The sequence below is a fragment of the Corvus brachyrhynchos genome, unplaced genomic scaffold (genome assembly GCF_000691975.1).
Source record: "Corvus brachyrhynchos isolate BGI_N302 unplaced genomic scaffold, ASM69197v1 scaffold92, whole genome shotgun sequence".
Taxonomy (NCBI): Eukaryota; Metazoa; Chordata; class Aves; order Passeriformes; family Corvidae; genus Corvus; species Corvus brachyrhynchos.
Window position 1 is genome coordinate 5,206,560 of NW_008236973.1, and position 18,243 is coordinate 5,224,802.

General features: G+C 39.5%; 1 protein-coding gene across 1 annotated transcript; it reads right to left on the bottom strand.

The window, feature by feature from the left end:
• Nucleotides 1–4,937: 4,937 nt before the first annotated feature.
• Nucleotides 4,938–16,964, bottom strand: NIPA1 (non imprinted in Prader-Willi/Angelman syndrome 1). The gene is made up of 4 exons (XM_017728586.1): nt 16,864–16,964; nt 12,874–12,964; nt 11,504–11,664; nt 4,938–10,218 (listed from the first exon to the last, which is right to left on the bottom strand). Coding segments are annotated over exons 1-4 (765 nt in total). The 5' UTR covers nt 16,865–16,964; the 3' UTR covers nt 4,938–9,706.
• Nucleotides 16,965–18,243: the final 1,279 nt, after the last annotated feature.

Below are 18,243 nucleotides of genomic sequence, written 5' to 3' on the forward strand. Positions count from 1 at the left end.
CTCCCGGCAGAGTCGCGAACCCCTCTGCGGCCCTGCAGCTGGGGTAAGTCATTCCCGCGACCCACCCCGCGCGGCGCCCCTGCCAGCGTCCGCGCTGCGCAGATTTTACACTCGCAGAAAATCGCACAATCACAGGGTGGTTTGGGTCGGAAGGGGACCTTGAAGATCATCCAGTTTCAACCCACCCTGCCGTGGACAGGGACACCTTCGACTAGATCAGCTAGCTCAAAGCCCCATCCAGCCTGGCCTTGAACCCTTCCAGGGATGAGACATCCAGAACTTCCCTGGACAACCTGTTCCAGCTCCTCATCACCCTCACAATACGGAATTTTTCCTAATATCTAATCTAAAGCATACCCTCTGCCACTTTTTACCATTCCCTCTTGCCCTGTCACTACATAAATAGTCTTGCCCCATGTTTCCTGTAAGTTCCCTTCAGGTACTGGGAGGCTGCAATCAGGTCACCCAGAAGCCTTCTCTTTTGCAGGCTGAAATAAACACAAGCTGTTTGCAGTAAGGGAGAGAGACATTTTACTGGGCCAGGTAAAGGGAACGGTTAATGAATCGGTTTAATCCAGGTCACCCACTCTCAGCACGTGCTTTACAACCCAAACTGCTTTAATCTCATACTAAGTAAATGGATAAATACAGTTAGACAAATATTTGTCCTCAGCACACAGCAAGGAGTCTTTGAAACAGTCATAACAAGCATCAGGCTCAGAGGGTTCTTTGGTTTCGTCAGGACGATCTCTGAGTATGCTTCAAGCAGCTGCCTTATAACACTAAGTCTGAACAACCACCACTGCCAAAATACCTGTGGTAGCTCTGCATGGAAGATGCAGCTCTGCCTCTTTAAACAAAAGACAGTTTTGTCACATTCCTTAGTTAAAGCAGTTCCTATTTTTTTAGCCTTCTCAGCATTTATGTTGACATTATCCTAGTCTGCACAAGCAGCTGCTTCATTTTTGCTAAACCTGGAAAGACCTGGAAACAAAACCAATCTTGGCTTTCCCTTGTGGGATACCCGTAACAAAGCCACTCCTCATCACTTTACCCGCCTGTTATATCTCACTCTGTCACAAAAATCAAATTTCTACACCACTCAAAGCACATGGATAAATGTTAAGCCTATTTTATTCTCTAAGGCAACATTCCATTCCCCATTATAAAACTAATCTAGTATTCTTGACATGAACTTTGCATTTATAAAATAGTTTTGTGTGTGTGTATATAAAAACATACTTTAATATAGAAAGGCTGCTAAACAATTTAGAGTCATTACCTAAGTAATGACACAGTAGGACACTGGCTTTTCTGTGGTTTACCAAAAGATACCAAAACTGTGAAGTCTTTGAAAAAGTTAACAGCTGGTGAAAATGGTTTCTCAAATGGATTAAAAAATTAATACCTGTACCACCTAAACCAGTACAGTATAAACAGAAGTATCTAAGTACTGATAGCTAGGTTCAAAGTTTAAAGGAACTATAAGAACTACATGTGCCTGTGATCATGCCAAGTGCTGATAATGTGTATGTGTACATATTCCTGAGTTAAACAAGAAGCAAGTCAATTCAGTCTTCCCTTTCCACTCTTGTCTCCCTCTGCTCTCCTCCCTTCAGAAACACCTCTCAACCAAGCTAAAACAATAATGAATAAATACCTGAAAATATTAATTGGACTCCTCCAAGCATTTTAGACCCTTGTGGAACTTCAGTCATTCTGTTAATCTCCTTCCTTGTGTTTCTTCAACTGCTAGTTCTGCTTAACATACATACATCTGTTCACACAAAGTATGAGTTCAAGTGCTTCAATTTGGCACAAAATTTGGCACACTAAATACTTACTTTAAAGCCAAGGGTTGTGCTCAGTAATGGAAAATACTCAAACCATCTCAGAGTAATTTACAACAGCACAGTATTTCAGGCATGTTTGCTGAGTATCTGGCAAGAACTCCAAGCATGAGAATGTTGGTAATCTGCCTAACTTAAGCCATTCTCATAGTGCAGTTCATCTGTGCAAACCATCCTTATGCCCAAGGAATTTCACGAGAGAGGTCAGTGTAGGTACTTCTGCATGGCTATGGACAGGATTTTTCAGGGCTTAGTATCTCCTATGTGTATAAACATCTTGTAAAGTTTAAAAGGGCAAAGAGCAAAAATACAACCTCAGTAAGCTCTGACAGGGTCTCTGGTGACCACTTCCCTGCTGTGTTTCATGAAGACAGCTCAGTAGAACAAAGAAACCATGTCTGTGAGTCTACTTGTGCAACATCTGCAGTGTCACTTACAAGGAACTTCAGGGATTCTGCTTAAGACTTGTAGAACAAAACTCACAAAAATCAACAGGAATTTTTTTTTTCTTTTGACACAATGAGATTTTTGTCTTTAACACTCTCCCCATATGAACTGTGTTGTTGAGATAAATATGCTTAGGATTGATTATGTCCCAGACTTTCAACAATACCAGTGGTGTTAATGGCACATTTGCCTTTACCACAATGCTGCTGCCTCAGAGGCCTAGCTTCTAAGATGCACAAGACAAGAATAGATAGCTGAATTTTCTTGCTAACAACATACAGACTCCTTATCCTACCTACTTAAAAATCAGAGATGCCGCATGCAGAAGTGAAAGCCTTCCTAGTTTTCTGGTCTTATCTTAGTACATTGCATTAATATCATCAATACCTTTACAAATAAAATTGCAGTAAAAAATCCATACCCATCTTTTCCACTGCATACATTTAATATTGAGGAGCTAGTTTCCTTGTTTAAAGATAATTTTGAATTTTGACTGGTAGTTATATCAATGCATCCCTGTTGTGGTTTGATGCTGGCTAAGTGCCAGGCACCCACAAAAAAACCATCTACTTAGTTCCTTTGCTATAGCAGAGGAGAGGGAATTGAAAACGTCATTATCATGAGTTGAAATAAGGATTATTGAAAAAAAAAAAACCACTTTAAGGCAAAACAGGTTTAAAACTTAAACAGTATAAAGAAGATTTATTATTAACAGAATTAAAAGTAAAAAGGGTAATGAGAACTAAAGCAAACTTTCAGAACACCTTTCTTTCCCAGTCCCTCCCTCTTTCCACCAACCGTGCAGGGAAACAAAACATGGGGTTTTGGTCAGTATTCCACTTCTTAAAAATCTTTCTTCAGTACGCTTAAGGAAAAGACTTTCTTCTGCCGTGCTCTGGAATCCTTCCCACGGAAGACAGTTCTCTGCGAAATTTTAAAGCGCGGTTTTAACTTCCACAAGCAGCAGTCCTTCCCGAACCTGCTGCAACGTGAGTCCCTCCCACGGGCCAAGTTGTTACAGTGCGGATACTGTAACACACGTATCAAACAAGGAGGCCTGTGGAAAAGAAATATATATGGACCGATTATTGATAGATGTTTCAGAGATGTTTATTTCTCCAGCTGCACCAAGTAGTTTTCCCACAGCTGCCCAGCGTGGGTCATTTTAGTTCATGGACTTTAGTCTTTTAAGGATCAGCTGTTCTAGATTGGAAGCGAAGGCTCTCTTCCACTATCTCTAAAAGCAAGGATCATCTCGAGTTCCTCATTAGATTACAGTTTTCAGCATCCACACGCTCCAGCGTGACTACTCTTCTTCATGGGCTGCGTGTGGATCTCTGCACCCCCCATGCACCTCATGAATCACAGGGAAACTGTTTTATTACAGTCCTCACCATGGCTCGCAGGAGAATCCCAGCTCCGGAGCTTGGAGCACCTCCTCCCTTTCTTTTCGCTGACTTCAGTGCTGTAGTGTTGGTTCTCCTCACGTGTCCTTACTTTTCCTTTTCCTCTGACTTGGAAGAAAGTTGGTGTCTGTAAGTTGCAGTTGACAGGTTGATCTCGTCTGGGCTCCGCATCGAGGAATTGCTCGCCATGTCTCTTGCTGATGGCTGTGTGGTCCTCACCGGCACCACACGGGCGGCTCCGGCCTCAGGAGGGCCCTGGCCATGCGGTCCCAGCCTCGGAAAGGCCCCGGCGGCCACTGCTGGGATGGGCCCTGGTGGCCACCTCACCACCCCTCGGGAGAAGAAGAGAGAGAACTTCCCGTGGTTTTTCCTTTCTTAAATATGCCATCACAGAAGCGTTACCAAATTGTCTAATTGGGCTAGCAACCTGCCCATTGTCAGAGCCTTCAGTGATTGGCTCTGTGCTGGACATCGAAGTTTCGAGCAGCTTTTCTCCTGTCCCCACCAAAAACCAGGCTGTGTTAAACCAACACAGTCCCCTAAACCACAAATACATAGAATGAAACAGTTCTTAATCATAAATCCCACCATTAAAAAAAACCCCAGCCAACCAAAATCTAGCATGCACGCACACACGCACACAGACTCTAAGTTATGTATTTGCCAGTACCTGATACAAGGGGCTAGGAACTTCAGATGAAGAATGAGATGGGCAGTCACTGTAATTTTCCAAGCAACTCTTTCTACAGAAAGCTATTATGACAGACAGTAAATTAGACTGGTGACACAGACTTCTTTCTAGCTGTTGCCACTTGATGCACACCCAACTGTGGAGCAGTAAATCTTGAAATAAAAGCTCTAGCAAGTAACCAGAGTGCAGCAATGCAGGAACAGAGCACATGTTAACCCTGAAGACAGTTCGAAGTGATTCAAGCCCCAGCAAACATTTCTGCCAGAGAAGTCTTCATCCTACCTGTGAGCAAACTTCAGTCCAATGAAGCCATTAAGACTACAGCCTGCTGATAGATACTGGTACAGGACAGCCGAGCCCTTTGTGGGCCAACTGATCTGCACCCGTGCTTTTTCTGATAAAAAGCAAAGCTGCTATTTTATGAAAGGGTAATGGAAATAGTTTAGGTTTATGAATTGGAATTAGCCTGTGAAGCAGCTAAGTGTGTGGGAAACTTGATTTCTTCCCCACCCCATTTGATAAAGATGAGTCACAAACCAAGCATTGAGCTAGAAATAAATCATTTATTTTAAAACAATACAGGTTAATAAATATATTAGTTATCAGAAAACTTAATAGCCTTTTATAATTTACACAAGGCAAATACAACATGCCTATAACTATTTTTTAAAAAGCAAAGAGAGTAAGCTTGACTTGTAAGCCATTAACAAATCTATATATACATTATTTGGAAGCTAATAAAATAAACCATTTTTATGTAATCTGTAGTAACTATGTTGCAAGAGCATTGAAGCAACCAAACCTGACATTGTATTTTTGTTGCCAACTACCTTTTCCCCATATCCCATTAGAACTACTTTTCACATACCAGGAAAAAAAAAAAATAAAATAAAATAAAAAGAAGAGAAAGTTCCACAGTTGAAAAAAAATTGACTTAAAAGTACCCCTTTTGTGTAACATTTTCCACTCTATAGAGCAACTGTCTAGGGAGGGGTGTGGACATGGGAGGACCCAGCACAACCACAAACAATAAAGAAACTCCAAACTTCTTTGCAGCTTTAAAAAAAAGATTTCTTAATCCATAACATTTCAACACTGCTGTCTGATACACTTGGGCACTCGTAATGACAACTGTTGACAACATTGGTGCCTAACACAATACACACTAAAATTCTGCATTCTGTAAGCCCACAGATAGCACCAAGGAATTATTACAAATATAACAGGTAATAGATACACATTTGATAACGCTTGATTTAACAGTAAAACTTCAGCAGTTACACCATCTCAAGACAACCAAGGAATATCTGTAGAATCCTTGATGTCTATTTATGAAACAACAATGGGAGGGGGGTACAATGTGCAAACAACTTCCCATTTAAAGCACCCCCTACTTATTAACCCTAAATTTCTTCAAATACAAACCCTGCATTTTTTAAAAATAAAATGAAAGCTAAACCTCACTTTCTAGTGTTTCGACAACTTAATCCAGTGTTTCCATTTTTCAGTGCTAGTTACTTCAGAAAAATACATATGTTCCAATATAAATGAATATTATTAATAGGAAGCCTCACTTGTCAAAGTGTGATATGACAGGTTCTTATTAATGTTAGTTGCAGCTCACTAATAAATAGGCTCTATTTACACATACAGAGTCCTGGAAAGTCAATACAGCAGATAATTTGTTTAGATATTTTTCTTTTTTACAGAAGTATTTAAGGTGTAACAAATGTGGGTTTTTGGTTGTATCAAAAAGGTTTCTATTCTTCTACTGAACATTTGAGGGACTTCTGTGTTTGACACCTAATAGAGATTGTGACTGACAAATGCAAATCCTCCATACACTGAAGGGATAATGATCAAAGAGCTATCCTCAAGTGAGTACCTAGTAAATACATTTGACAGAAGTCAGACATATGGAGTGAAGCGCCTTTCATATGGATTTGAACGTAATTCAAATGCATTCCACCACTGTAATGAGTCCACTTTTGGTATGTGTAGCCTCTCCCACTTCTACTTTGGAATCAGAACTGAAGTCATCTGGCTCGCAGCTATCAATGGACATAACACAAGGAGAACGTGAAAAGGGCAGACCCATGAGGGACGCCAGAGCTCAGGAGACAACTGTGCACATTTGCTCCCTGAGATGATGGAACTCAGATATCTGTGTTATTCAAAGTGCTTACTTGTCAAAGGGGTGGGGAAAAAAGGGGGAACAGCTAAAATTCAACTTCAACAGTGCCTCCTTTTAAATCAGAAAAGCAACGGGACTAAAAAAGGTAGGACACCTAGAAAGAGGAGGGCGTGGGATGGAGGGGGAAAGAATCATATCAACAGTGACAACAGAAAATGCTAATACATTTCTAAAGTTAGAACTGAACCAGATCCAGGTACAGCAGAACTTGAAGGAACACTGCTACACACTGAACAAAGTAGCAAAAATAAAGCTTTCAGTTACTTAGCATTCAAGAAGTAAAAGGCTGCAGATACAAATGATGTGCAAGGCCACGAGAATTTCTTTCACCTTATGTGCTGGCTTTTGACATCTCCGTTTTAAACATCAAGGTTAACTAGACATTTCTAGAAAGCTCATCACAGATGAGGAGCAGCTGGGGAGAAGAGAAGAAAACTGTGCTGACATTTGTCAGTGGTAACGATGGTCAGAGGACTGCAGAACACTGTTGCTACTTCATTCTTCCTCTGCATAGTGAGCACTTACCAAGTAAACTTTGTGTGGTGCAGAAAATGTCAAGGTTTAGACAGGGCAATCAAGTTATTTTGAATTCTAGCATTCACTAATAATTTGCATATGCATCTAACATACTAGACAGGCACTTTATAAATAATTAAGAATTTTAAAACCAACCAAGACAAACAAATATGGCCAAAGGAGGAATAAGATGAGACCACAATCATTTCCATTCTGACCTAAAGATATTCACAGAAGTCTTCAGAGACTAAAGGCTAATACAGAATGAACATATAACTCATGAACTCTGAAGGTGAATTTTGAAAAGACGACTGCTTCAGAAAACAGATAACATTGTTTTAAAAGGTAGGTTAGTACAGTGCAGTACCCCTATGTGCAATTAATTCCAGGTTCAATCAAAGAAAAGGAAATTAATATGACAAAATATAACTGTTTGCTGAGAACCAAGACACCATCTTCCAATCAATAATGGACAGAGGCCAGTTTGAACAGATTTCATAGCCCAATTACCCTCATCTACAATTCTCAAACTTTCTAAAAACCTTGCACAATATTTGAAAATCCATGGTCTTTTCTCTCCTAGTGCTATTCTATTCCACTAAGATACCCAGTTACTGTGTGCTGGCCTATAACAATGCACATTTCTGCCAACTCAGAGCCATTCCCCTGCAATACAGAGTTCGGCAAATAACATAGTAGGGCTCTTACTCCCTCAGAACAGTCCCTTCAGAATACTAAATCTCTTAGATTCACTTTCGTGATGACTGCTGCCATTAGTAGGGCTTATAGCATTCATTTTAAATGAAAATGGAGGCCGAGTTTTAAGGAAACATCAATTCAGGTCAACAAAAAACATCACGAGAACAGACAGTATTACTCCCCACTAATCAATGTCCATGTTCCTGTCAGGCAGCTACAAAGCTACATTTATGATTTCTTGATAAAGTGTTGTGAATTCTCTCAAATACTGTCTTGTAATCACACTGGGATTTTCTGTTTTTCTCAGGAGATGTTCTGATCTAGAGATGTTGAGTTCCACTGTACTCTTCCATTTTTGTACTTAATGGAAACAAACATTCATTGCTTTTCAAGCTTTCAACTTTTTTGATTCATGATGCTTTAGCTACCAAATATAAGTAGAACATGAAATTAACTATTTCATTCTTTAACATATCAATATTGTGTAAATGGTTTAAACTGAACTGTTCAGAGCCATCCCCATCATAGCTTAAGCTGTCTGTACTACTTGTCAAAATATTACAACTGAACCATTCACACAGGTCTATGAATTACTGATCTGAATGTATGTCCCTGTCAGTTACGTAAAACTCAGCTCTCCGAATGCTTTAGTTTTTTCAGTCTTTAACCTCCTTTTTCCACGTTACAAGAGCATCAGACCATCTTTTTTGAGCTATGAGAAATCTCATGCTCTTCTCTCTCTTAAATTTCTTTTTTTTTGTGGTCCCTATTTATTAGTGGTTTCACAAAATGGTCTCCTGCATTTAGTCACTAAACTAAAATAAAGGTATGCTGGACTGATTTCAACACTCCTCCTCTTCCCAGAAGGACTATGAGTTTTTCAGAAGCTGTCAAGGCATCCAGGGCTTTCAGTTCAGGTTTGTAAATTCTTCCAAAAACATACGGTCCTTTTAGATGATTTATATGTTTAGAATTTGAATATAGTCCAATATTGTAGACAGTGAAATTGAATTATTAAACTGATACAGGCCATCTGAATCAAATACATCCACAATTATGCAGTATTTTTTGATTGCAAAGGCACTGAAACACTTCTGAGCTGCTTACAAACAAGCCACCATGTAGGCAATGAGTCTGTGCAACATTTCTACATCCTTTGCAGTCTTTCTACCTGCTCCCAATTAAAAACTCTCAGATGAATGCAGTAAGTCTTAACGTGTGTAAGTTACAAAGAAAAACGCATACCTGGACACTACCATGAGCTGATAAGTAATTAGTGAAAGATATTTAAGGGTCCCCTGCTCTGTATAAAGAATTTAATTTAAAACTCCCGTGTCTTCACCGCACAGCAGACAAAGTTGCCAAGACAGTCACCAAAAAGAACAAATCTGCAGTCCATGATCCAACCAACGTTTGTCTTAGAATTCACAACCTTGACGGTGAAGACATTGCTATACTGAGATTCACAAATTGTTCCACTTACTTTCCCCCCCTTATTTTAAGGTATACATCACTTATGATGAAAGGCATCAGATTGAGTGCATTAGAAACTGATGTCCTCTGCCCACAGAAATGGTACCTCAGAAGACATAATACAAGCTTTCACATAGGTCTGTCAGAATATTCACAGAGCTTTTCTGATGGACTACCTTTTACAGTGAGGAAATACATCGGTCTCTATGCTGACTCAATCAGTAGTTCCAATTAAGGTCATTTATTGTGTTGACTGGGTTACATGGACAGCTGTTCCTTTGAAACTGGATGGAGGCCCCCAATTCATTTCACATAGGCCACGAAATTGTCAAAAAGTAGTTACCAACCTGAACCCTATTTGAAACAGTACCCTAGAAATGAACAGCTCTGCATCCTTCCCTGAGCCATCCAGTTTCCCCTCAAAAATATTTTAATCTGTCTTCATGTTAGGTTTGTTTAAATCTCCAATATTGAAGTTGAATTCCTTGAAGACTTGTATAAGAACAATTCCAATAGATACTGTGGTGAATCCACAAGCCATTCCCAAAAAATCTACAACTCCTACATTACTCCATTCCCTGAAAAGGATGGCTGAAGCCAGCAGGACTAGGGTGGTAAATACAACATAGTAGATGGCACCAAACACAGAGGAGTCAAAACACTCCAGTGCCTTATTGATGTATCTGAACTGAATGATAATGCTACATCCTAATACTGCCAGAAGTACCAGACAGAGGTACAGAGCCCTCTGACTTGATGGGTTATTGTGAAAGATATCTTGAGCAGCCAGCCCAATCCCTTTTGTGCTGGGAACAGTGAAACTGCCCAACAGAGAGCAAATACTGATGTAAACCATAATATTAGTAGGTCCATGAGCTGGAGCTATCCAGAAGATAAGCAGAAGCAGCATTAGCAGCACTATGCAGAGATAACCCACGAAAACTGGAAAACAAAAAGAAAACAAGAAAATATCAATGTGAGAACTCCTGGTCTTCTAAAGATTTTAGCAAGAAAATCATGTCCTAGCAGTGAACTTCAGGTATACATCACAACTAAGATTTGCTATTGAATATAGATCCAAATCACTGAGCTTCCAAAAATATTGGCATCCATGACTGAAGATGTTGTCACATTCTTTGGGAAAAACAAATAGTCATGTAGAAAATGACACAAACTGTTGCATGTTTGTAATGGATTTCAGATGTTTTTTTTTAATCTTATTCTCTTTTCCACCAGGACTATACTCCTTTAAGTCTACTATGACAGACAGAGGGATAACACCTGATTCATAAAAGGCTCATTAAGGCAGTGTGTGGACCCAGGAAAGAGCTTAAACATAAAGCTAGGTCCCACTAAGGAGAGTAAGATGAGTAGGGACAGAACAAACATGAGGCCATAGCATTTACATTATACAATCAGTACACAGATAAGAGCAGTGAAAAACATTTCATGCTTTAGAGTTTTAAAGAAATATATAGCCAATTCCCTTTGTTCAGATTTAAATGGTAAATTTAGACCAAGGCATTTGTTTTCTTTTCTTAGTGTGCAGATTTTTTGAACAGCTGATGTTATTATGTTTGAGTTTCTCTCGCTTAAAGCAAATACAAGAAAAACAACAGGTAGCAGTTTAGCTCTTAAGCTAGAAAAATAAAAATGGGCCTGGAACATATTAGCACCAATATGTATCCTCCAGCAGCTGGTGAGACAGAACAGGCATTTCAGCATATGTCTCAACAGCCTATTTCTACATACCTTTATTGTGCAAAGAAATCTGGGAACATAACTGGTACTTAGTATAAACTTTTAATTAAAAAACCGTGGAGAAATAAAGGACAGAAGAAAGTCAGTATTTTTTTGTTTTGTATAAAAAAACTTAAATTGAGATCCTAGATTTATACTTTTCTTCTCTAAATAGCAAGATACACTTTTTCATAATGTTATAGAATTACAAGTTCAACTGGCCATTGTTCTGAGCTTGCTGTGCAGGATACTGTTTTCAAAAGTATCCATGTTTTCCTTTCTGCACACATGTCCCAATAAATATGACAAGTTCTAAGTAGAGCAGGGCATAGTTTTCTTACACAAAACCTGTACTGGTTTGCCTCTGGCATGTCATGATTTCTTCACAAGTCAATTTGCCTACCTGTTAGAAGTGGCAAGCCTCTTCCTCAAGCATGCTCTTGCTCAACTCAGAAAATCATTATGAATGAATGAAAAAACAAACTACCTGGATTTGTAAGCTTCTCTTCAAGCTCAGCCTGAGTCGTTACACTCTCAGACTTCGGGGAATGGATAATGAGAACAACAGACCCAGCGCAGCTCAGCAAACACCCCAGCTTGCCAAGAATGTTCAGTTTCTCTTTCAGTAAGTAAGAAGCTAAGATAGACCTTTGACAAAGAGGAAGAAAAATAGAAGTTTGACTACATTCTGTTAATAATGTTCTAACAGTGCTGTGCCATATGAATTTCCCTTTTAAAGGAATACTATCAAATGTTGATGAATTCTCAAAATGTATTTCTGACTTATCTGAGGAAAGATTCATCCATTTGCAGTTTTTCTCAATCCTTGACATCTCACCTCAGGAAAAAAACCCAAAACAATACAACAAAACAAGACACAAACCCCAACAAAACTCCTAGCCGTAACACCCCAAAAACCAAAACCACATCACCCCCTCAAAACTGCCCCCAAAACAACCGAAACCCTCCAATCCAGACATCTGACCCCAAGGCAGATATCTACCCATTACCAAATTGGTGATCTGTCACAAAGCCCCATTTTATAGGTGCTTAGCAGTCATGAGATAAAAGTGACCTTTGGTTACAAAGATCCCAGGACTTGGCTCAGACATGTAGCCAACCAAAGTAAGCAAAAATATGTGGCCTAGGATAAAATAACAGGTGGCACTTAGAGCACCATCAGTGTGTTTCATAGTGATAGAACTAAAGACAGACATGAAGCAATGCCATCTACACTCTGAAGCAAAATCTCGAGGCAACGCACAGCTTTGTTTTTAAAGAGTTGTGCTTTTTCACTGCAGTAGTTCCACAACTGTAGTTCATCTATTCACAAAACATTAGTTGCATATTAAACTCCCTAAACTCACTGCCTTGTCTGTGCTTCCCACAAACATAACTTCCAAGAAGCTGAGGGCATGCATATGCACAGAACTCCCTTGATCTGGAAAGGGGCCAAATCCAATGAAATGAAAATCAGCATCAATAAACACATGTGGGCTGTGGATAGCAGGGTAAAGACTGTGAGACAGAAGGAAAGATCTACATAGTAAGGGAACTGTGAATAAGAGAATAGGCAGAAGAGTCCAGAGCAAACACAGAGAAGGGAGAAAAAAAAAAGTTTATCTGTTCCAAATCATAGTGATAGCTAAAGCAGAAGATACTCAGGAAAACCCTTCTTCACCACTGCCTCCTCCCAGCCCAGCTTTCCTGGGGAAAACAGGAATAGGTGACATTATAACACATCACGAACAGCCAGAAGCCTGACATTTCTCAGTGGACCTCCAGTGAGCACTAAGTCCATCTGACATTTTATTTAGTAATGACATCCAGATAAGAACAAGAAAAGCACACTCTTACCCAAATGGAACGCCAAGAGCTCCCAAGGGCGTCACTAGCACGGTTGGGACTGCAGTGTAGGCCAAGAAATTCCCTATTTGACCCAGTGCCACTGTCAAGAGAACCAGAAATAAGCCTTTAAACCCCTTTGTAAAAATAAGTAATCAAAACTTGCCCAATACTGTCCAGGAAAGACTGACCTAACTGGAAAACAGATGTTACAATTCACTTAGTTCTGTTAATTTTGCACTTAAACAAAATGGCTGGTATTTTTCTATAGTTTTTTGTTTCTTAATACAGGATTTATATTTGCCACACAAGACTATCCAAGTGGGCACAGTAAATAATCTCATTTGTAACTTCTCTTAGTTAAATATAAATACAAATATGAATTAGAAACACTCGTGGATTATACTCAAATATCTCAGTATTACACTCAAATATTTGTATGAGGAGGGGTAAAAATATATATAATCCATGGTTTCATCTTTAGAACGTGCATTCATGTAAAACAAATGTACTTGATTATAGTTCCCAACAGCAGTGTTACTTTTTGGGGGGAAAATAAAGACAGTGCTGAGGAACCTTCTAATGAAATACTAAGCACATGCATAAGGGCTCTTCAACACACTACATCAAATTTTCACAATGCTATGTAACATCCGACCACTGTAAAAAGAAGCCACAGTACCAGCCTCAACCTTATTTTTCTTTCCTCCAGTAAAAGCAAATTCCAAGATATACCACAGTATTGCACATCACAGCTCTGATAACAGTTCATGTGTTCAAGTTTTTGGCTAAAAAAGAAAAGCTGCATGGTTTTGCAAGTGCTGGCAAGTTTATAATAGGTCAACATACTTTCATAGTTACCGGGTCTGTGGTAACTGGCAAGAAGCTTGAGAACAAATTACATACAGCTCAAATTTCCAGTTGCTGTTAAAAGCCATTATAAGCATTTAAAACATTTCAAGAATCCAAGATGTCTTTATGCTCAGGCTGGCACTGCCCTCAACTATCAAATATCGTTAGTATCATCCAATTTTTTACATCTGCAAAGCACTGTGCAAACATTAATTAATTTACCAATTTAACTCACATTATTAGTAGAGCTGAAGACCTGTGTAACCTACACGAAATATGAAGGAGACAAACAAACCTGCAAAACTGCAGTGTGGCAAAATTATACTAATTAAATTCACTGAGGCTTTCCCTGTGTGCAGGAGTGAGCTGGAGAAGTTGATGAGCAGCATTTCCAAGGCACAAGAGACAGTGGTGGTCGCCTTGTCCCTGGGAACAGAGTAACTCGGTTATCAGCCTCAGGTTGTTTTGAGATATATGTAGCAACTCTGGCATTATCTTCAAGGCATCTAAAGGCATTGGGGCAGATCTTGGATGGAGAATGGTGCACAGCTGGCACTCTGCATTTCTGCAGATTACATACATTTCCAAATGACTCTGACAAAAGGTTGCTTTTTTTGGAGGTCAGGTGTCTTAACTTTCTGTTGGAAGAACTCTTAACAGATGGCACCAACATCAATCCACAAAGTAGGTCTCTGAAGCTTCAGTCAAATGGAACATATTGTAAGGCACCTAAACTTACTGGAGGTTTTCCATACCACCATGGAGTAATAGTAACAGTCCCTTACCACCACAAATGACAGACCAGGACTAGTTAACACCAATTAAAAAAAGGATCTCAGTAATTGTTACCATCTACCTGATGATAAGGATCTTTGCTGCCAACCTATCCAGTCCCCTCTGAACAGAAATTCCTCATCAGATACATCAATGCTGTTAGTCAAGACCTGACTTCCATTCTTGAAGGCACACCAAGCTTTAAATTTGATAAACAAGTACCAGTACCCTTGGAGTTATTGCAACACAAAACCTGATGTGCACTGGCATGTCTCCATCAGCAAGGAGACCAGGAGTAGACCTGTACAGCAAAAGGTATCTATTCTAGGCATGTCAGGAGGTTTATTTCAGACTAACTTCAGCCTACTCCCGCTAACTTAATGTCTATTTGCAGCTCACATACATTAAGTATGTTCCTAGAATTCATTTTCCAACCTAGTTTCATTTTAAAGACCAGGTCAGGAGCTCCAGCTCTGCTATGAAAAGTGAAATACAGCCCAATCTGTGGTGACAACAGGAGGTTAACTTCACATGTGTTCCCCATCTGCAATAAAACACCAATGCAGATGTTTTCACAATAAGAACCAGCTGCATCTATGCTGCTATCAAAACCCGCACTGAAAATAATTAATTAGCCAATTAATTAGTTTAATGCTCATTGAAATACCTGTACACATGCTGCAATCACTCTTTTGACTACAGAGTAAGGTAAAATCCCTTAGCAGAATCTACAGCCCTTCCTTTGAAGTCTTCAGCAATCCAGTGGATCCCAGGGCCCCCAAACAGTTGGGCAGCATTATGCTGAGTCAGCATGCCAACACAGAAACACTTATTCACCATCTGAACAAATACCATGAGAAGAAGTTGATAAGAGTTTATGTGGATTTTGTTAGTCGTCCAAACTCCAAATTCTCTGCTTTAGAAAATTACGTAGCTGTTATCATTTCACCCAGATAAGCGGGGATATTGCTAATTCCACAAGTAACACCTTTCCCCAAGTAGCACCTTTCTCTGCATCCCATAGGCGCCTACCTGGCCCTTGCTATTGCTGTTTGTGACTGTGCTGCCATTCTGAGTCTATAATATCCACAAAAAATTTTTCTTGATCACTTCTTCAGTAAAGCTACTGAGGTTTTGCTTTTAAATACCTGCATCTAGCTACTGGAAAAAAGCCAAGTGATACCATTCCCTTCAGCTGTTTTGCCTTCATTCAATTCAGTCAGCTCTTTTAAGCATGAAATTGTTTTCTCTGATTCACCAAGATAAGTCCTGTAATAAAACCTCCCTTATTTTAACTCCTCCTGCTCAGAGATTACAAATGGGAGCCTCAGGAATGATAAACAACAGTGGCTGATGCATAGATTTACTTCTACTTAGGCAGTAGTGATCCTGTCAGGAGTGGAAGCTGACAAAGAAATACTTAAACTCGGGTTAAATTAGCTGACAACTTCCTTCTGAAGCTCTGTCTGCTTCTACACTTCCTGTGAACTTTGTCCTTCAATGGGATCTATCAGTTTTCATTCCTTTTGCATAGTTTTAAGACAACAAAACCAAGAATCAGAGACTTACCTTGCTACCACAAAACCAGGGGCACAACTGGACTCATATACTTCTCAGAAACAGCATCAGAACTTTCCAAATAATTTACAAAAGGCTGGATTAGAGTCTAAAAGTGGGGTATGATTCTAAGCTTGTGGGTAGAACTCAGGCTGATGTGTAAGAGGAGAAAGCTAGTTGCTCCTCATGATCCAGATTCACATCAGAGAATGAACTTGGTGTTAGCAGAATTTACAAAGATATTAAGGGTAAAATTACACTGATCTCATATCAGCACCACAGAAGGCTTTGCATTAATCTTGTAGATTAAAAGCAAAACTGAAACTGTATCCGTTGAACTAGAAACCAAAAGAGGTTTTGTTTTGTTTTGTTTTTTTAACTGAGGCTGGTTAAATGCCTTCTGATGTAAAACATAACGTGCTCAATGAGCCCTTTTGTGTGCAGAGAGACAATTTTTAATTCAGCTTTGACTTTTATTAAAAACTGAGCAGGCCAGTGCAATGCACAGACACAAACCATGCAGGAACCCAGAGTCAGAGCAGTGTGTGGCTGCCAAGGGCTGCAAGTACCAAATGGTTTGGAAACGTGGAAAGATGTCTGACTCATGTTTGTACCAGCTCTTTGCCTTTGCAAACACCACCAGGCATGGTAGCCATGGTAGAAGTTTACTAAAAGTGCAGTATTTCTAGGGATGGGAATTTCATGACAAGTGAATATGATATTCAAGATGAAAACACGGATTTCCTGATGTCTCATATCACCATCTAAGCAAAGTTCTCTTAAAAAAAAAAAAAAATTCCAACCTTTTAAGATACTTACTTGCAATAGTGCCCGACCACCATACTATATCAGTTAAGTATGAAGTACCTGGAAGTATAGGAAAATGTATTAGAATATTGGAACTATGAACCAACAGTCTCAGTTATTAAGGACCTTCATCTTAACCCTATTCTTCAAGGCAACTGAATGTGAGGTAAAAAAAAGAAAAAAAAGAGAGAGAACAATTTTGGATTTGGCTTATGTTTCCAAGTAAGACCTTCTTAAGATGATGTGTTAGTCAGAAGTTCTGGTTTGCAGTTTGAAGTACCTATGTGACACTAATACAGTATTGTGTAGAAAAGCATCTAAAATGTCACCAAATGCTTCTGAGGGTGGCATTTAAACATACAAGCTAGAACCACTTCTAGGAGAACTGGAAACCTATGGAAACAGAACATGATTTGGCTCAGTAGGTCTGCTAATACAACCTTGGTGAAATTGTACTGGAAAAATTGTAGCCGAGAAATTGTTTTGGCACACAGGTTTGGCACGACCATAGTGTTGCTTGATCCTCCTGCATTTAAGCATTGGAAAGTGCTACTGCTGAATCCTCTGAATTCCTGACAAAGTGCCCCATTTCAGAGAGGAGTAAAAACTCTGTACTGTCCTTAGTGCCTCCCAAGCTGGAGGATGATTATTTTCACTGCCAGAAGGCTCTTGCCTTGGGATGTGCATAGGTGGAGCCTGTGCACCACATGAGTTCTGCTTCTATAGAACATCAAGGCTCATGACCACTTCCTAAACTAAAGAATGGCATTCTCTAAGCACAACCTTGGCATCAAATTATGCTCCTATGTTTTGCTCCTCTTTCTAGCAATACACCTCTGCATTCTTTGGGAAGATGCCCTCTCAAAAGCTGCCGGAGCAGTAGGCAATATTGTACCTACTCTGAAATCCCAAATGGAAGAAAAACACAGTCATCACTAACTCTGGAGACATATAAAGTATTAAGTGTTTGGAAATCACACTATACAATTGAAAAGAGATGAAAAATGACTAATGAAAATGGCCAGCTTTAGAGTGGGTGGAGTAATTTTTTAGACTTTTGTTATTGCATATAAAATAAAAACACTGTTGGGGGCAGAAATTATAGAAAATATTGACTCAAGTAAGGTAAGTTTGCAAAATATTTGTCACCCACTGCTGTTTCTAACTAGACAAGGATTGCTAATTACATCAATACTATATTATTGATTCAAGAGAGAAGACAGAAGAGACATGAGTGCTTCCTTGTTAATTATACAACACCTGCTGAAGACAATGGAAAAAAGACATCATCTGACACTGGCCATCTCGGACTCACAGCTCCAACTGCTAGATTGAACCCCACTACTTCGTAACACAAAATAGAGAGGACCTGGGGTATTTTCCTGGATACCT

Bases quoted from the DNA above. Each gene is read 5' to 3' on its own strand.
- NIPA1 (XM_017728586.1), bottom strand. The intron at 11,665-12,873 runs GTAAGAGTGTGC...TCTTTGTCAAAG, and splicing joins GCTCTTGGCGTTCCATTTGG to GTCTATCTTAGCTTCTTACT. The intron at 10,219-11,503 runs GTAGTTTGTTTT...TTTGTTTTCCAG, and splicing joins AGAGAAGCTTACAAATCCAG to TTTTCGTGGGTTATCTCTGC.